This window comes from Pelobates fuscus, chromosome 7, assembly GCF_036172605.1.
Source record: "Pelobates fuscus isolate aPelFus1 chromosome 7, aPelFus1.pri, whole genome shotgun sequence".
Lineage (NCBI taxonomy): Eukaryota > Metazoa > Chordata > Amphibia > Anura > Pelobatidae > Pelobates > Pelobates fuscus.
In genome coordinates, this window is record NC_086323.1 from 3479477 (window position 1) to 3501353 (window position 21877).

The window sequence follows — 21877 nt, forward strand, 5'->3', positions numbered from 1 at the left end:
ACTGATACTGACCGACCCTGATACTGATACTGACCGACCCTGATACTGATACTGACCGACCCTGACACTGATACTGACCGACCCTGACACTGATACTGACCGACCCTGACACTGATACTGACCGACGCTGATACTGATACTGACCGACCCTGATACTGATACTGACCGACGCTGATACTGATACTCACCGACCCTGATACTGATACTGACCGACCCTGACACTGATACTGACCGACCCTGACACTGATACTGACCGACCCTGATACTGATACTGACTGACGCTGACACTGATACTGACCGACCCTGATACTGATACTGACCGACCCTGATACTGATACTGACCGACCCTGACACTGATACTGACCGACCCTGATACTGATACTGACTGACGCTGACACTGATACTGACCGACCCTGATACTGATACTGACCGACCCTGATACTGATACTGACCGACCCTGATACTGATACTGACCGACCCTGATACTGATACTGACCGACCCTGACACTGATACTGACCGACCCTGATACTGATACTGACCGACCCTGATACTGATACTGACCGACCCTGATACTGATACTGACCGACGCTGATACTGATACTGACCGACCCTGACACTGATACTGACCGACACTGATACTGACCGACCCTGATACTGATACTGACCGACCCTGATACTGATACTGACCGACCCTGATACTGATACTGACTGACGCTGACACTGATACTGACCGACCCTGACACTGATACTGACCGACCCTGATACTGATACTGACCGACCCTGATACTGATACTGACCGACCCTGATACTGATACTGACCGACGCTGATACTGATACTGACCGACCCTGACACTGATACTGACCGACGCTGATACTGATACTGACCGACCCTGATACTGATACTGACCGACCCTGATACTGATACTGACCGACGCTGATACTGATACTGACCGACCCTGACACTGATACTGACCGACGCTGATACTGATACTGACCGACCCTGATACTGATACTGACCGACCCTGACACTGATACTGACCGACGCTGATACTGATACTGACCGACGCTGATACTGATACTGACCGACCCTGACACTGATACTGACCGACGCTGATACTGATACTGACCGACCCTGATACTGATACTGACCGACCCTGACACTGATACTGACCGACGCTGATACTGATACTGACCGACGCTGATACTGATACTGACCGACGCTGACACTTATACTGACCGACCCTGACACTGATACTGACCGACCCTGATACTGATACTGACCGACGCTGATACTGATACTGACCGACCCTGACACTGATACTGACCGACGCTGATACTGATACTGACCGACACTGATACTGACCGACCCTGATACTGATACTGACCGACCCTGATACTGATACTGACCGACGCTGATACTGATACTGACCGACGCTGATACTGATACTGACCGACGCTGATACTGATACTGACCGACGCTGATACTGATACTGACCGACGTTGACACTGATACTGACCGACGCTGATACTGATACTGACCGACGCTGACACTGATACTGACCGACGCTGATACTGATACTGACCGACGCTGATACTGATACTGACCGACGCTGATACTGATACTGACCGACGCTGATACTGATACTGACCGACGCTGATACTGATACTGACCGACGCTGATACTGATACTGACCGACCCTGATACTGATACTGACCGACGCTGATACTGATACTGACCGACCCTGATACTGATACTGACCGACGCTGATACTGATACTGACCGACCCTGATACTGATACTGACCGATGCTGATACTGATACTGACCGACGCTGATACTGATACTGACCGACGCTGATACTGATACTGACCGACGCTGATACTGATACTGACCGACCCTGACACTCACTGACACTGATACTGACCGACGCTGATACTGATACTGACCGACGCTGATACTGATACTGACCGACCCTGACACTGATACTGACCGACGCTGATACTGATACTGACCGACGCTGATACTGATACTGACCGACCCTGACACTGATACTGACCGACCCTGATACTGATACTGACCGACGCTGACACTGATACTGACCGACCCTGACACTGATACTGACCGACGCTGATACTGATACTGACCGACCCTGATACTGATACTGACCGACCCTGATACTGATACTGACCGACGCTGATACTGATACTGACCGACGCTGATACTGATACTGACCGACGCTGATACTGATACTGACCGACGCTGATACTGATACTGACCGACGCTGATACTGATACTGACCGACGCTGATATTGATACTGACCGACGCTGATACTGATACTGACCGACCCTGACACTCACTGACACTGATACTGACCGACCCTGACACTGATACTGACCGACCCTGATACTGATACTGACCGACGCTGACACTGATACTGACCGACCCTGACACTGATACTGACCGACGCTGATACTGATACTGACCGACCCTGATACTGATACTGACCGACCCTGATACTGATACTGACCGACGCTGATACTGATACTGACCGACCCTGATACTGATACTGACCGACCCTGATACTGATACTGACCGACGCTGATACTGATACTGACCGACGCTGATACTGATACTGACCGACCCTGACACTGATACTGACCGACCCTGATACTGATACTGACCGACGCTGATACTGATACTGACCGACGCTGATACTGATACTGACCGACGCTGATACTGATACTGACCGACGCTGATACTGATACTGACCGACGCTGATACTGATACTGACCGACCCTGACACTCACTGACACTGATACTGACCGACGCTGATACTGATACTGACCGACGCTGATACTGATACTGACCGACCCTGACACTGATACTGACCGACCCTGATACTGATACTGACCGACGCTGACACTGATACTGACCGACCCTGACACTGATACTGACCGACGCTGATACTGATACTGACCGACCCTGATACTGATACTGACCGACCCTGATACTGATACTGACCGACGCTGATACTGATACTGACCGACGCTGATACTGATACTCACCGACCCTGACACTCACTGACACTGATACTGACCGACGCTGATACTGATACTGACCGACGCTGATACTGATACTGACCGACCCTGACACTGATACTGACCGACACTGATACTGACCGACGCTGACACTGATACTGACCGACCCTGACACTGATACTGACCGATACTGATACTGACCGACCCTGATACTGATACTGACCGACCCTGATACTGATACTGACCGACGCTGATACTGATACTGACCGACGCTGATACTGATACTGACCGACGCTGATACTGATACTGACCGACCCTGATACTGATACTGACCGACCCTGATACTGATACTGACCGACCCTGACACTGATACTGACCGACCCTGATACTGATACTGACCGACCCTGACACTCACTGACACTGATACTGACCGACGCTGATACTGATACTGACCGACCCTGACACTGATACTGACCGACCCTGACACTGATACTGACCGACCCTGATACTGATACTGACCGACCCTGACACTCACTGACACTGATACTGACCGACCCTGATACTGATACTGACCGACCCTGACACTGATACTGACCGACGCTGATACTGATACTGACCGACCCTGATACTGATACTGACCGACCCTGACACTGATACTGACCGACCCTGATACTGATACTGACCGACCCTGACACTGATACTCCCCGACCCTGACACTCACTGACACTGATACTGACCGACCCTGATACTGATACTGACCGACCCTGATACTGATACTGACCGACGCTGATACTGATACTGACCGACCCTGATACTGATACTGACCGACCCTGACACTGATACTGACCGACCCTGATACTGATACTGACCGACCCTGACACTGATACTCCCCGACCCTGACACTCACTGACACTGATACTGACCGACGCTGATACTGATACTGACCGACGCTGATACTGATACTCACCGACCCTGACACTCACTGACACTGATACTGACCGACGCTGATACTGATACTCACCGACCCTGACACTCACTGACACTGATACTGACCGACGCTGATACTGATACTGACCGACGCTGATACTGATACTGACCGACGCTGATACTGATACTGACCGACGCTGATACTGATACTGACCGACCCTGACACTGATACTGACCGACCCTGATACTGATACTGACCGACGCTGATACTGATACTGACCGACCCTGATACTGATACTGACCGACCCTGATACTGATACTGACCGACGCTGATACTGATACTGACCGACGCTGATACTGATACTCACCGACCCTGACACTCACTGACACTGATACTGACCGACGCTGATACTGATACTCACCGACCCTGACACTCACTGACACTGATACTGACCGACGCTGATACTGATACTGACCGACGCTGATACTGATACTGACCGACGCTGATACTGATACTGACCGACGCTGATACTGATACTGACCGACCCTGACACTGATACTGACCGACCCTGATACTGATACTGACCGACGCTGATACTGATACTCACCGACCCTGACACTCACTGACACTGATACTGACCGACGCTGATACTGATACTGACCGACGCTGATACTGATACTGACCGACGCTGATACTGATACTGACCGACGCTGATACTGATACTGACCGACGCTGATACTGATACTGACCGACGCTGATACTGATACTGACCGACGCTGATACTGATACTGACCGACGCTGATACTGATACTGACCGACGCTGATACTGATACTGACCGACGCTGATACTGATACTGACCGACCCTGATACTGATACTGACCGACGCTGACACTGATACTGACCAAGGCTGATACTGATACTGATACTGACCGACGCTGATACTGATACTGACCGACGCTGACACTGATACTGACCGACGCTGACACTGATACTGACCGACGCTGACACTGATACTGACCGACCCTGACACTGATACTGACCGACGCTGTAGCGGAGAGCTGATTCCCACAGCTATTCTCCACTTACGATCTTAGTGAGGCTCAGGAACAAGTCAATAGTAAATCCACAGGCAGAGTTTCCAGCAGGTAAAAGGTACAGCAATATCCCCACAGCAATCCCAATGACTGGACGACACACAGTTTCAGGAGTAGAACTGACTCTCGTTTATTCCAGGGTTCCTTATAAAGCCTGCTCCCATGCAAGGGAGGGATTCACATTAATTAGGACAGTAACCAATACAGTACTTGTTACCTCCCACCCATCTCCTCCCCTCAGAGTGACTCATAATCCCCTTAACTTATACAATATTTTACCCCAAACATGGATATACCCCTAAACCAACACATAAGCTAAATATTAGGGTACCGCTAGGTAGCCCTGATCTGGGTGACTATCATATCCGAAATTCACCCAGATCGGACCAGTGGTTCGGTAGTTAGGTGGAGGGTGAAGTTTGACCGACCGCACGCGAGATGGTATCCGAAAAGGGTTCCATGTGTTTGGGCCCTGCGGTCGGTCTCCGTTCGGCAGTTAAATCATACATTTATATTTGCCATCCACACTTCAATTCACCCAGATATTGGTTCCCTCATTCGGTACTTTGTTTCTACCGAATGGGGATTCGTTAGGACTCTCCGTTCGGCAGTTACGGAGCTCTGGAGGTCTCAGCGGTGTTCGGTTGTTTGAGTGTCCGATTCGAGTTTCAGACACTCGACGACCAAACACCGCTGAGATTTTCATGCGTAAGATGGCCGCCGCCACGTGTACGCATACTGAATGGCGGCCACCCAGATACAATCCTAACGAGCTTGTTAACTTGCGGTTTCGGCAGAATGGGAACCTTAATTGCCAATACACTTCTCTCTGGGGTGGTCCCTCAGTTCGGTAGTTTCCATATGTATTTTGTACGGACGGAAACTACCGAATAGCATACGATTATTACATGGAATATAACAAATGGGAAAATAGACACAGGCAGATACTGACCGACCCTGACACTGATACTGACCGACGCTGATACTGATACTGACCGACGCTGATACTGATACTGACCGACGCTGATACTGATACTGACCGACGCTGATACTGATACTGAACGACGCTGATACTGATACTGACCGACGCTGATACTGATACTGACCGACGCTGATACTGATACTGACCGACGCTGATACTGATACTGACCGACGCTGATACTGATACTGACCGACGCTGTTACTGATACTGACCGACCCTGACACTGATACTGACCGACGCTGATACTGACCGACGCTGACCGACACTGACGCTGACACTGATACTGACCGACGCTGATTCTGATACTGACCGACGCTGATACTGATACTGACCGACGCTGATACTGATACTGACCGACGCTGATACTGATACTGACCAACGCTGATACTGACCGACGCTGACCGACACTGACGCTGACACTGATACTGACCGACGCTGATACTGATACTGACCGACGCTGATACTGATACTGACCGACCCTGATACTGATATTGACCGACGCTGATACTGATACTGACCGACGCTGATACTGATACTGACCGACGCTGATACTGATACTGACCGACGCTGATACTGATACTGACCGACGCTGATACTGATACTGACCGACCCTGACACTGAAACTGACCGACCCTGACACTGAAACTGACCGACCCTGACACTGAAACTGACCGACGCTGACACTGATACTGACCGACGCTGATACTGATACTGACCGACGCTGATACTGATACTGACCGACGCTGATACTGATACTGACCGACGCTGACACTGATACTGACCGACGCTGACACTGATACTGACCGACCCTGACACTGATACTGACCGACGCTGATACTGATACTGACCGACGCTGATACTGATACTGACCGACGCTGATACTGATACTGACCGACGCTGATACTGATACTGACCGACGCTGACACTGATACTGACCGACGCTGACACTGATACTGACCGACCCTGACACTGATACTGACCGACCCTGACACTGATACTGACCGACGCTGATCCTGATACTGACCGACGCTGATACTGATACTGACCGACGCTGATACTGATACTGACCGACGCTGATACTGATACTGACCGACGCTGTTACTGATACTGACCGACCCTGACACTGATACTGACCGACGCTGATGCTGACCGACACTGACGCTGACACTGATACTGACCGACGCTGACACTGATACTGACCGACGCTGATACTGATACTGACCGACGCTGATACTGATACTGACCGACCCTGATACTGATATTGACCGACGCTGATACTGATACTGACCGACGCTGATACTGATACTGACCGACGCTGATACTGATACTGACCGACGCTGATACTGATACTGACCGACGCTGATACTGATACTGACCGACCCTGACACTGATAATGACCGACGCTGATACTGATACTGACCGACGCTGACACTGATACTGACCGACGCTGACACTGATACTGACCGACGCTGACACTGATACTGACCGACCCTGACACTGATACTGACTGACCCTGACACTGAAACTGACCGACGCTGACACTGATACTGACCGACGCTGATACTGATACTGACCGACGCTGATACTGATACTGACCGACGCTGATACTGATACTGACCGACGCTGACACTGATACTGACCGACCCTGACACTGATACTGACCGACCCTGACACTGATACTGACCGACGCTGACACTGATACTGACCGAGGCTGATACTGATACTGACCGACGCTGATACTGATACTGACCGACGCTGACACTGATACTGACCGACCCTGACACTGATACTGACCGACCCTGACACTGATACTGACCGACGCTGACACTGATACTGACCGACGCTGATACTGATACTGACCGACGCTGATACTGATACTGACCGACGCTGATACTGATACTGACCGACGCTGATACTGATACTGACCGACGCTGATACTGATACTGACCGACGCTGATACTGATACTGACCGACCCTGATACTGATACTGACCGACGCTGATACTGATACTGACCGACGCTGATACTGATACTGACCGACGCTGATACTGATACTGACCGACGCTGATACTGATACTGACCGACGCTGATACGGATACTGACCGACGCTGATACGGATACTGACCGACCCTGACACTGATACTGACCGACGCTGACCGACACTGACGCTGACACTGACCGACGCTGATGCTGATACTGACCGACGCTGATACTGATACTGACCGACGTTGACACTGATACTGACCGACGCTGATACTGATACTGACCGACGCTGACACTGATACTGACCGACGCTGATACTGATACTGACCGACGCTGATACTGATACTGACCGACGCTGATACTGATACTGACCGGCGCTGATACTGATACTGACCGACGCTGATACTGATACTGACCGACGCTGATACTGATACTGACCGACGCTGATACTGATACTGACCGACGCTGATACTGACCGACGCTGATACTGACCGACGCTGACACGGATACTGACCGACGCTGACACGGATACTGACCGACGCTGATACTGATACTGACCGACCCTGATACTGATACTGACCGACGCTGATACTGATACTGACCGACGCTGATACTGATACTGATACTGATACTGACCGACGCTGATACTGATACTGACCGATGCTGATACTGATACTGACCGACGCTGATACTGATACTGACCGACGCTGATACTGATACTGACCGACACTGATACTGACCGACGCTGATACTGATACTGACCGACGCTGATACTGATACTGACCGACGCTGATACTGATACTGACCGACGCTGATACTGACCGACGCTGACCGACACTGACGCTGACACTGATACTGACCGACGCTGACACTGATACTGACCGACGCTGACACTGATACTGACCGACGCTGACACTGATACTGACCGACCCTGACACTGATACTGACCGACCCTGACACTGATACTGACCGACGCTGATACTGATACTGACCGACGCTTATACTGATACTGACCGACGCTGATACTGATACTGACCGACGCTGACACTGATACTGACCGACCCTGACACTGATACTGACCGACGCTGATACTGATACTGACCGACGCTGACACTGATACTGACCGACGCTGATACTGACCGACGCTGACCGACATCGACGCTGACGCTGATCGACGCTGACGCTGATACTGACCGACGCTGACCGACACTGATGCTGACCGACACTGACGCTGACCGACACTGATGCAGACCGACAGTGACGCTGACACTGATACTGACCGACGCTGATACTGATAATGACCGACGCTGACACTGATACTGACCGACGCTGATACTGACCGACGCTGACCGACATCGACGCTGACGCTGACGCTGATCGACGCTGACCGACACTGATGCTGACCGACACTGACGCTGACACTGATACTGACCGACGCTGATACTGATAATGACCGACGCTGACACTGATACTGACCGACGCTGATACTGACCGACGCTGACCGACATCGACGCTGACGCTGATCGACGCTGACGCTGATACTGACCGACGCTGACCGACACTGATGCTGACCGACGCTGACCGACGCTGACCGACACTGACCGACGCTGATACTGATACTGACCGACGCTGACACTGATACTGACCGACCCTGACACTCACTGACACTGATACTATTTCATATTTCTGCTGTCTGACACTCACTGACACCGATACTGACTGACACCGATACTGACTGACACTGATACTGACCGACCCTGACACTGATACTGACCGACGCTGACACTGATACTGACCGACCCTGACACTGATACTGACCAACGCTGATACTGATACTGACCGACCCTGACACTGATACTGACCGACGCTGATACTGATACTGACCGACCCTGACACCGATACTGACCGACCCTGACACTGATACTGACCGACGCTGATACTGATACTGACCGACGCTGATACTGATACTGACCGACGCTGATACTGATACTGACCGACGCTGATACTGATACTGACCGACCCTGACACTGATACTGACCGACGCTGATCCTGATACTGACCGACGCTGACACTGATACTGACCGACCCTGACACTGATACTGACCGACCCTGACACTGATACTGACCGACCCTGACACTGAAACTGACCGACCCTGACACTGAAACTGACCGACCCTGACACTGATACTGACCGACGCAGATACTGATACTGACCGACGCTGATACTGATACTGACCGACGCTGATACTGATACTGACCGACGCTGATACTGATACTGACCGACGCTGATACTGATACTGACCGACCCTGACACTGATACTGACCGACGCTGATACTGATACTGACCGACGCTGATACTGATACTGACCGACGCTGACACTGATACTGACCGACGCTGACACTGATACTGACCGACGCTGATCCTGATACTGACCGACGCTGACACTGATACTGACCGACCCTGACACTGATACTGACCGACCCTGACACTGAAACTGACCGACCCTGACACTGAAACTGACCGACGCTGACACTGATACTGACCGACGCAGATACTGATACTGACCGACGCTGATACTGATACTGACCGACGCTGATACTGATACTGACCGACGCTGATACTGATACTGACCGACGCTGATACTGATACTGACCGACCCTGACACTGATACTGACCGACGCTGATACTGATACTGACCGACGCTGATACTGATACTGATCGACGCTGACACTGATACTGACCGACGCTGACACTGATACTGACCGACGCTGACACTGATACTGACCGACCCTGACACTGATACTGACCGACCCTGACACTGATACTGACCGACCCTGACACTGATACTGACCGACGCTGATACTGATACTAACCGACGTTGATACTGATACTGACCGACCCTGACACTGATACTGACCAACGCTGACCGACACTGACGCTGACACTGACCAACGCTGATACTGATACTGACCGACGCTGATACTGATACTGACCGACGTTGACACTGATACTGACCGACGCTGATACTGATACTGACCGACGCTGACACTGATACTGACCGACGCTGATACTGATACTGACCGACGCTGATACTGATACTGACCGACGCTGATACTGATACTGACCGACGCTGATACTGATACTGACCGACGCTGATACTGATACTGACCGACGCTGATACTGACCGACGCTGACACGGATACTGACCGACGCTGATACTGACCGACGCTGACGCTGATACTGACCGACGCTGATACTGATACTGACCGACCCTGATACTGATACTGACCGACGCTGATACTGATACTGACCGACGCTGATACTGATACTGACCGACGCTGATACTGATACTGACCGACGCTGATACTGATACTGACCGACGCTGATACTGATACTGACCGACGCTGATACTGATACTGACCGACGCTGATACTGATACTGACCGACGCTGATACTGATACTGACCGACCCTGACACTGATACTGACCGACGCTGATACTGATACTGACCGACGCTGATACTGATACTGATCGCCGCTGACACTGATACTGACCGACGCTGACACTGATACTGACCGACGCTGACACTGATACTGACCGACGCTGACACTGATACTGACCGACGCTGACACTGATACTGACCGACCCTGACACTGATACTGACCGACCCTGACACTGATACTGACCGACCCTGACACTGATACTGACCGACGCTGATACTGATACTAACCGACGTTGATACTGATACTGACCGACCCTGACACTGATACTGACCAACGCTGACCGACACTGACGCTGACACTGACCAACGCTGATACTGATACTGACCGACGCTGATACTGATACTGACCGACGTTGACACTGATACTGACCGACGCTGATACTGACACTGACCGACGCTGACACTGATACTGACCGACGCTGATACTGATACTGACCGACGCTGATACTGATACTGACCGACGCTTATACTGATACTGACCGACGCTGATACTGATACTGACCGACGCTGATACTGATACTGACCGACGCTGATACTGACCGACGCTGACACGGATACTGACCGACGCTGATACTGACCGACGCTGACGCTGATACTGACCGACGCTGATACTGATACTGACCGACCCTGATACTGATACTGACCGACGCTGATACTGATACTGACCGACGCTGATACTGATACTGACCGACGCTGATACTGATACTGACCGACGCTGATACTGATACTGACCGACGCTGATACTGATACTGACCGACGCTGATACTGATACTGACCGACGCTGATACTGACCGACGCTGATACTGACCGACGCTGATACTGATACTGACCGACGCTGATACTGATACTGACCGACGCTGATACTGATACTGACCGACGCTGATACTGATACTGACCGACGCTGATACTGACCGACGCTGACCGACACTGACGCTGACACTGATACTGACCGACGCTGACACTGATACTGACCGACGCTGACACTGATACTGACCGACCCTGACACTGATACTGACCGACCCTGACACTGATACTGACCGACCATGACACTGATACTGACCGACCCTGACACTGATACTGACCGACGCTGATACTGATACTGACCGACGCTGATACTGATACTGACCGACGCTGACACTTATACTGACCGACCCTGACACTGATACTGACCGACGCTGATACTGATACTGACCGACGCTGATACTGATACTGACCGACGCTGATACTGATACTGACCGACGCTGATACTGATACTGACCGACGCTGATACTGATACTGACCGACGCTGATACTGATACTGACCGACCCTGACACTGATACTGACCGACGCTGATACTGATACTGACCGACGCTGATACTGATCGCCGCTGACACTGATACTGACCGACGCTGACACTGATACTGACCGACGCTGACACTGATACTGACCGACGCTGACACTGATACTGACCGACGCTGACACTGATACTGACCGACCCTGACACTGATACTGACCGACCCTGACACTGATACTGACCGACGTTGACACTGATACTGACCGACGCTGATACTGATACTGACCGACGCTGACACTGATACTGACCGACGCTGATACTGATACTGACCGACGCTGATACTGATACTGACCGACGCTGATACTGACCGACGCTGACACGGATACTGACCGACGCTGATACTGACCGACGCTGACGCTGATACTGACCGACGCTGATACTGATACTGACCGACGCTGATACTGATACTGACCGACGCTGATACTGATACTGACCGACGCTGATACTGACCGACGCTGACCGACACTGACGCTGACACTGATACTGACCGACGCTGACACTGATACTGACCGACGCTGACACTGATACTGACCGACCCTGACACTGATACTGACCGACCCTGACACTGATACTGACCGACCATGACACTGATACTGACCGACCCTGACACTGATACTGACCGACGCTGATACTGATACTGACCGACGCTGATACTGATACTGACCGACGCTGACACTTATACTGACCGACCCTGACACTGATACTGACCGACGCTGATACTGATACTGACCGACGCTGACACTGATACTGACCGACCCTGACACTGATACTGACCGACCCTGACACTGATACTGACCGACCCTGACACTGATACTGACCGACCCTGACACTGATACTGACCGACGCTGACACTGATACTGACCGACGCTGACACTGATACTGACCGACGCTGACACTGATACTGACCGACGCTGACACTGATACTGACCGACGCTGACACTGATACTGACCGACGCTGATACTGATACTGACCGACGCTGATACTGATACTGACCGACGCTGATACTGATAATGACCGACGCTGACACTGATACTGACCGACGCTGATACTGACCGATGCTGACCGACATCGACGCTGACGCTGATCGACGCTGATGCTGACCGACGCTGACCGACACTGACGCTGACACTGATACTGACCGACGCTGATACTGATACTGACCGACGCTGACACTGATACTGACCGACCCTGACACTCACTGACACTGATACTATTTCATATTTCTGCTGTCTGACACTCACTGACACCGATACTGACTGACACTGATACTGACCGACCCTGACACTGATACTGACCGACGCTGACACTGATACTGACCGACCCTGACACTGATACTGACCGACGCTGATACTGATACTGACCGACGCTGATACTGATACTGACCGACGCTGATACTGATACTGACCGACGCTGATACTGATACTGACCGACGCTGATACTGATACTGACCGACGCTGATACTGACCGACGCTGACCGACACTGACGCTGACACTGATACTGACCGACACTGATACTGACCGACGCTGATACTGATACTGACCGACGCTGATACTGATACTGACCGACGCTGATACTGATACTGACCGACGCTGACACTGATACTGACCGACGCTGACACGGATACTGACCGACGCTGACACTGATACTGACCGACGCTGACACTGATACTGACCGACGCTGATATTGATACTGACCGACGCTGACACTGATACTGACCGACGCTGATACTGATACTGACCGACGCTGATATTGATACTGACCGACGCTGATACTGATACTGACCGACGCTGATACTGATACTGACCGACGCTGATACTGACCGACGCTGACCGACACTGACGCTGACACTGATACTGACCGACGCTGATACTGATACTGACCGACGCTGATACTGATACTGACCGACGCTGATACTGATACTGACCGACGCTGATACTGACCGACGCTGATACTGACCGACGCTGATACTGATACTGACCGACGCTGATACTGATACTGACCGACGCTGATACTGATACTGACCGACGCTGATACTGACCGACGCTGACCGACACTGACGCTGACACTGATACTGACCGACGCTGACACTGATACTGACCGACGCTGACACTGATACTGACCGACCCTGACACTGATACTGACCGACCCTGACACTGATACTGACCGACCCTGACACTGATACTGACCGACGCTGATACTGATACTGCCTGACGCTGACACTTATACTGACCGACCCTGACACTGATACTGACCGACGCTGATACTGATACTGACCGACGCTGACACTGATACTGACCGACCCTGATACTGATACTGACCAACCCTGACACTGATACTGACCGACCCTGACACTGATACTGACCGACGCTGACACTGATACTGACCGACGCTGACACTGATACTGACCGACGCTGATACTGATACTGACCGACGCTGACACTGATACTGACCGATGCTGACACTGATACTGACCGACGCTGACACTGATACTGACCGACGCTGATACTGATACTGACCGACGCTGATACTGATAATGACCGACGCTGATACTGATAATGACCGACGCTGACACTGATACTGACCGACGCTGATACTGACCGATGCTGACCGACATCGACGCTGACGCTGATCGACGCTGATGCTGACCGACACTGACGCTGACACTGATACTGACCGACGCTGATACTGATACTGACCGACGCTGACACTGATACTGACCGACCCTGACACTCACTGACACTGATACTATTTCATATTTCTGCTGTCTGACACTCACTGACACCGATACTGACTGATACTGATACTGACCGACCCTGACACTGATACTGACCGACGCTGACACTGATACTGACCGACCCTGACACTGATACTGACCGACGCTGATACTGATACTGACCGACGCTGATACTGATACTGACCGACGCTGATACTGATACTGACCGACGCTGATACTGATACTGACCGACGCTGATACTGATACTGACCGACGCTGATACTGATACTGACCGACGCTGATACTGATACTGACCGACGCTGATACTGACCGACGCTGACCGACACTGACGCTGACACTGATACTGACCGACGCTGATACTGATACTGACCGACGCTGATACTGATACTGACCGACGCTGATACTGATACTGACCGACGCTGATACTGATACTGACCGACGCTCACACTGATACTGACCGACGCTGACACGGATACTGACCGACGCTGACACTGATACTGACCGACGCTGATATTGATACTGACCGACGCTGACACTGATACTGACCGACCCTGACACTGATACTGACCGACGCTGATACTGATACTGACCGACGCTGATACTGATACTGACCGACGCTGATATTGATACTGACCGACGTTGATACTGATACTGACCGACGCTGATACTGATACTGACCGACGCTGATACTGACCGACGCTGACCGACACTGACGCTGACACTGATACTGACCGACGCTGATACTGATACTGACCGACGCTGATACTGATACTGACCGACGCTGATACTGATACTGACCAACGCTGATACTGATACTGACCGACGCTGACACAGATACTGACCGACGCTGACACTGATACTGACCGACGCTGACACTGATACTGACCGACGCTGACACTGATACTGACCGACGCTGACACTGATACTGACCGACGCTGATACTGATACTGACCGACGCTGATACTGATACTGACCGACGCTGACACTGATACTGACCGACGCTGACACTGATACTGACCGACCCTGACACTGATACTGACCGACCCTGACACTGATACTGACCGACGCTGATATTGATACTGACCGACGCTGATACTGATACTGACCGACGCTGATACTGATACTGACCGACCCTGACACTGATACTGACCGACCCTGACACTGATACTGACCGACGCTGATACTGATACTGACCGACGCTGATACTGATACTGACCGACGCTGACACTGATACTGACCGACCCTGACACTGATACTGACCGACCCTGACACTGATACTGACCGACGCTGATACTGATACTGACCGACGCTGATACTGATACTGACCGACGCTGATACTGATACTGACCGACGCTGATACTGATACTGACCGACGCTGACACTGATACTGACCGACGCTGACACTGATACTGACCGACGCTGACACTGATACTGACCGACGCTGACACTGATACTGACCGACCCTGACACTGATACTGACCGACCCTGACACTGATACTGACCGACCCTGACACTGATACTGACCGACGCTGACACTGATACTGACTGACGCTGATACTGATACTGACTGACGCTGATACTGATACTGACTGACGCTGATACTGATACTGACTGACGCTGATACTGATACTGACTGACGCTGATACTGATACTGACCGACGCTGATACTGATACTGACCGACGCTGATACTGATACTGACCGACGCTGATACTGATACTGACCGACGCTGATACTGATACTGACCGACGCTGACACTGATACTGACCGACGCTGACACTGATACTGACCGACGCTGATACTGACCGACACTGACGCTGACGCTGATCGACTCTGATACTGACCGACGCTGATACTGACCGACGCTGACCGACACTGATGCTGACCGACGCTGACACTGACTGTAACGGATCACCCGTACTCCGACCGGGATAAAAGACGGGATAAGAAACACAAAAGGTAGGTTAAGAGGCACACAGGTGAAGATGTTTTTTGGGGGGCGGAAAAATGCATCTTCGCCTATGTACCCAAAATTCTTTGCACCGGCCCTGCCCGTACTCCAACCGAGTACCTTCCGTTGATGGATGCTTCGTAGCTTGCGCCGAGGACCACAAGCACCGTAGACGTCACAACCGCCATAGCTTAACTGGAGTCTCGACGTCTTCCTTCCACCCTGGATCAGCCTATGTCCTCCAGGACTGTGTGGGAAAGACCTCTCCTCCAGGAGAGCGTATCAGGAACAGCTCTTAAAAGAGCTAAGTGATTAAAGCTCAAGGGAGTATACAAGTTTAGCAATCCCCAGTGTGAATATAGCTGTCCCCTCCAATCACGAGACAAGACTACGTGTTGAGGGTCAAGAAGATCTCTCTTAATCAGCACCAAAGGACTTTGTTTTATGTAGGTTTTACACACATAGTACCACCCACAGGGTTTTGTAGAACAACCAATAAAACGTGTAATGTACAGTAAAACACTCCCATTCATTCCCACAAAATCCTCCCCTCTGCCTGTGATATAGTTACTGCACACAATGGGTTAATGTAATTATCACAGGCAGGAAAAATATACTTTTTACACATTTACTATAACTTTAAAACTGTACATTCAAACTCCATAAAAACCCATATTATTACTCAGAATACTTCAAATACAAACATACCCAGAAATCACACAAATCCCTCCAGTGGTTTAAAAGTTAGATGGACGTCCTTTTTGACCGACTGCAAGCATGGCTTTTATGCCAAAACAGTTCCACAGATTTAGGCTATGCAGCCGGTCTATCTTCTCCTCTATCCTGGAGATAAGTGGCTCAAGTGGGTGCCACTATCTCCAGATAGCTTGGATCTGAGCGCTCAATATATCCGAACAGCGCTCAGATCCCATGAACAGAATAAAATCGCCATGGGGTTAAAGTTTAGCAAGGGCTGATGAGAGATGGAGAAGGGACAAAGCAGCCAGTTTAAACTGGTCTGGCAGTGTCCCTGGGACAACACCCTGCTGGAGAACAATGGACAGGAAAAGGGGGAGGGGAAGAGGCACATTCTCCCATGGAATCAAAGGGGTAGAAACAGTGCAATAAAATCCAATATGCCCAAATAACGTTTTTAAAAGGGCAAACTTTCCCAGGGGTCATAGTCACAAGGCAAGAGGTTGGCAATTAGTCCTCTCCAGGCACAAGTGGCGAAGGGCACTTCGTCACACTGACTGACGCTGACACTGACCGACGCTGACACTGACCGACATTGATACTGACTGATGATACCAACACTGTCTGACACTCATGGCTATATTGTATATCACTGATACTGAATGTCCAAGCTTGATATCAATTAAAAAAATTGTTTCAGAATTCATCCTGCCAATTTTTACAGGTGAGGGTCTATCATTTCACTTTGCAACAGTACCATGAGTTTACACGATCCTGAAACAGATGGTAGCAGGAACACACTGTGTGAAACCCTCATTGACATTGTCCAACAATGGAGCTTGTCATTCACAACCGTTCAGAGCTGTTGTACAAGGGCAAGATAGAGCAGAAGGGATTGGTAATTACAATTTTTTATATCAGAGCTCCCTCTAGTGTCTCTTCTAACAACGTGCATGTTGTGTTTTTCCAGGTCGTACTTTGGGATATCTCAGCGTATCAGGAAAAGCTCACGTCAAAAAGCAACCCAAGCAGCAGCTCTGCTCCCAAGGTAGTGAAAAGGGGAATAGACGCAATCGTTATCAGCTCAGTTTGACAATGGTGCTAATTTACAAACTGACACATTTTGGACAATATTGATTCTTGTGGATTTTCTGCTCGATGTTTCCAATCTATGCCACTGATAGCGACCATTACTGTTGACAACAAATCTCCTGGTGGGCCGTCGGCACCTGGGGCCAGGCAAACAGCTGGGTGGGCTGGGGGACTTGTGCTGGTGGCCGCTGGGGGAGCTGTGCTGGCTCCGCTCTCGCGCCCTTGCGCGCTGCTGAATGAGACCAGGGCCAGAATATGACGGCAATGAGTTTACATGTTAGAGGGAGTGGGGTATAGTGACACAGAAACAGAGGGATTGAGGGCCCTGCTCAGTGAGCTAACATGTTAGAGGGAGTTGGGTTTAGTGACACAGTAACAGAGGGATTGAGGGCCATGCTCAGTGAGTTTACATGTTAGAGGGAGTGGGGTATAGTGACACAGTAACAAAGGGGTTGGAGGGCCATGCTCAGTGAGTTTACATGCTAGAGGGAGTGGGGTATAGTGACACAGTAACAGAGGGATTGAGGGCCTGCTCAGTGAGTTTACATGTTAGAGGGAGTGGGGTATAGTGATACAGTAACAGAGGGATTGAGGCCCTGCTCAGTGAGTTTACATGTTAGAGGGAGTGGGGTATAGTGACACAGTAACAGAGGGATTGAGGGCCATGCTCAGTGAGTTTACATGTTAGAGGGAGTGGGGTATAGTGACAGTAACAGAGGGATTGCGGGCCCTGCTCAGTGAGTTTACATGTTAGAGGGAGTGGGGTATAGTGACACAGTAACAGAGGGATTGAGGGCCCTGCTCAGTGTGTTTACATGCTAGAGGGAGTGGGGTATAGTGACAGAGTAACAGAGGGATTGAGGGCCCTGCTCAGTGAGTTTACATGTTAGAGGGAGTGGGGGTATAGTGACACAGTAACAAAGGGATTGAGGGCCATGCTCAGTGAGTTTACATGTTAGAGGGAGTGGGGTATAGTGACACAGTAACAGAGGGATTGAGGGCCATGCTCAGTGAGTTTACATGCTAGATGGAGTGGGGTATAGTGACAGAGTAACAGAGGGATTGAGGGCCCTGCTCAGTGAGTTTACATGTTAGAGGGAGTGGGGTATAGTGACACAGTAACAGAGGGATTGAGGGTCCTGCTCAGTGAGTTTACATGTTAGTGGGAGTGGGGTATAGTGACACAGTAACAGAGGGATTGAGGCCCTGCTCGGTGAATTTACATGTTAGTGGGAGTGGGGTATAGTGACACAGTAACAGAGGAAATGAGGCCCTGCTCAGTGAGTTTACATGTTAGAGAGAGTGGGGTATAGTGACACAGTAACAGAGGGATTGAGGCCCTGCTCAGTGAGTTTACATGTTAGAGGGAGTGGGGTATAGTGACACAGTAACAGAGGGATTGAGGGACCTGCTCAGTGAGTTTACATGTTAGAGGGAGTGGGGTATAGTGACACAGTAACAGAGGGATTGAGGGCCCTGCTCAGTGAGTTTACATGTTAGAGGGAGTGGGGTATAGTGACAGTAACAGAGGGATTGAGGCCCTGCTCAGTGAGTTTACATGTTAGAGGGAGTGGGGTATAGTGACACAGTAACAGAGGGATTGAGGGCCCTGCTCAGTGAGCTTACATGTTAGAGGAAGTGGGGTATAGTGACACAGTAACAGAGGGATTGAGGGCCCTGCTCAGTGAGTTTACATGCTAGAGGGAGTGGGGTATAGTGACACAGTAATAGAGGGATTGAGGGCCTTGCTCAGTGAGTTTACATGTTAGATGGTGTGGGGTATAGTGACAGTAACAGAGGGATTGAGGGCCATGCTCAGTGAGTTTACATGCTAGAGGGAGTGGGGTATAGTGACACAGTAATAGAGGGATTGAGGGCCCTGCTCAGTGAGTTTACATGTTAGAGGCAGTGGGCTATAGTGACACAGTAACAGAGGGATTGAGGGCCCTGCTCAGTGAGTTTACATGCTAGAGGGAGTGGGGTATAGTGACACAGTAACAGAGGCATTGAGGGTCCTGCTCAGTGAGTTTACACTGAGGGAGTGGGTTATAGTGACGGTAACACTATACAATAGTTAGAGGGAGTGGGTTATAGTGACGGTAACAGAGGGATTGAGGCCCTGCTCAGTGAGGTTACATGTTAGAGGGAGTGGGGTATAGTGACAGAGTAACAGAGGGATTGAGGGCCCTGCTCAGTGAGTTTACATGTTAGATGGAGTGGGGTATAGTGACACAGTAACAGAGGGATTGAGGGCCCTGCTCAGTGAGTTTACATGTTAGAGGGAGTGGGGTATAGTGACAGTAACAGAGGGATTGAGGCCCTGCTCAGTGAGTTTACATGTTAGAGGGAGTGGGGTGTAGTGACACAGTAACAGAGGGATTGAGGGCCCTGCTCAGTGAGCTTACATGTTAGTGGGAGTGGGGTATAGTGACACAGTAACAGAGGGAATGAGGCCCTGCTCAGTGAGTTTACATGTTAGAGAGAGTGGGGTATAGTGACACAGGAACAGAGGGATTGAGGCCCTGCTCAGTGAGTTTACATG

The 21877-nt window shown here is 50.9% G+C and overlaps 1 protein-coding gene across 1 annotated transcript in view; it reads left to right on the forward strand.

Moving 5' to 3' along the window:
- The window catches only part of DNAI3 (dynein axonemal intermediate chain 3), a 102919-nt gene that overhangs the window by 25774 nt on the left and 55268 nt on the right, over nucleotides 1-21877 (forward strand). The window contains exon 10 of the mRNA XM_063427295.1: nucleotides 19214-19291. Within this exon, the coding sequence (XP_063283365.1) occupies nucleotides 19214-19291 (78 nt within the window). The remainder of the gene's footprint in view (nucleotides 1-19213; nucleotides 19292-21877) is intronic.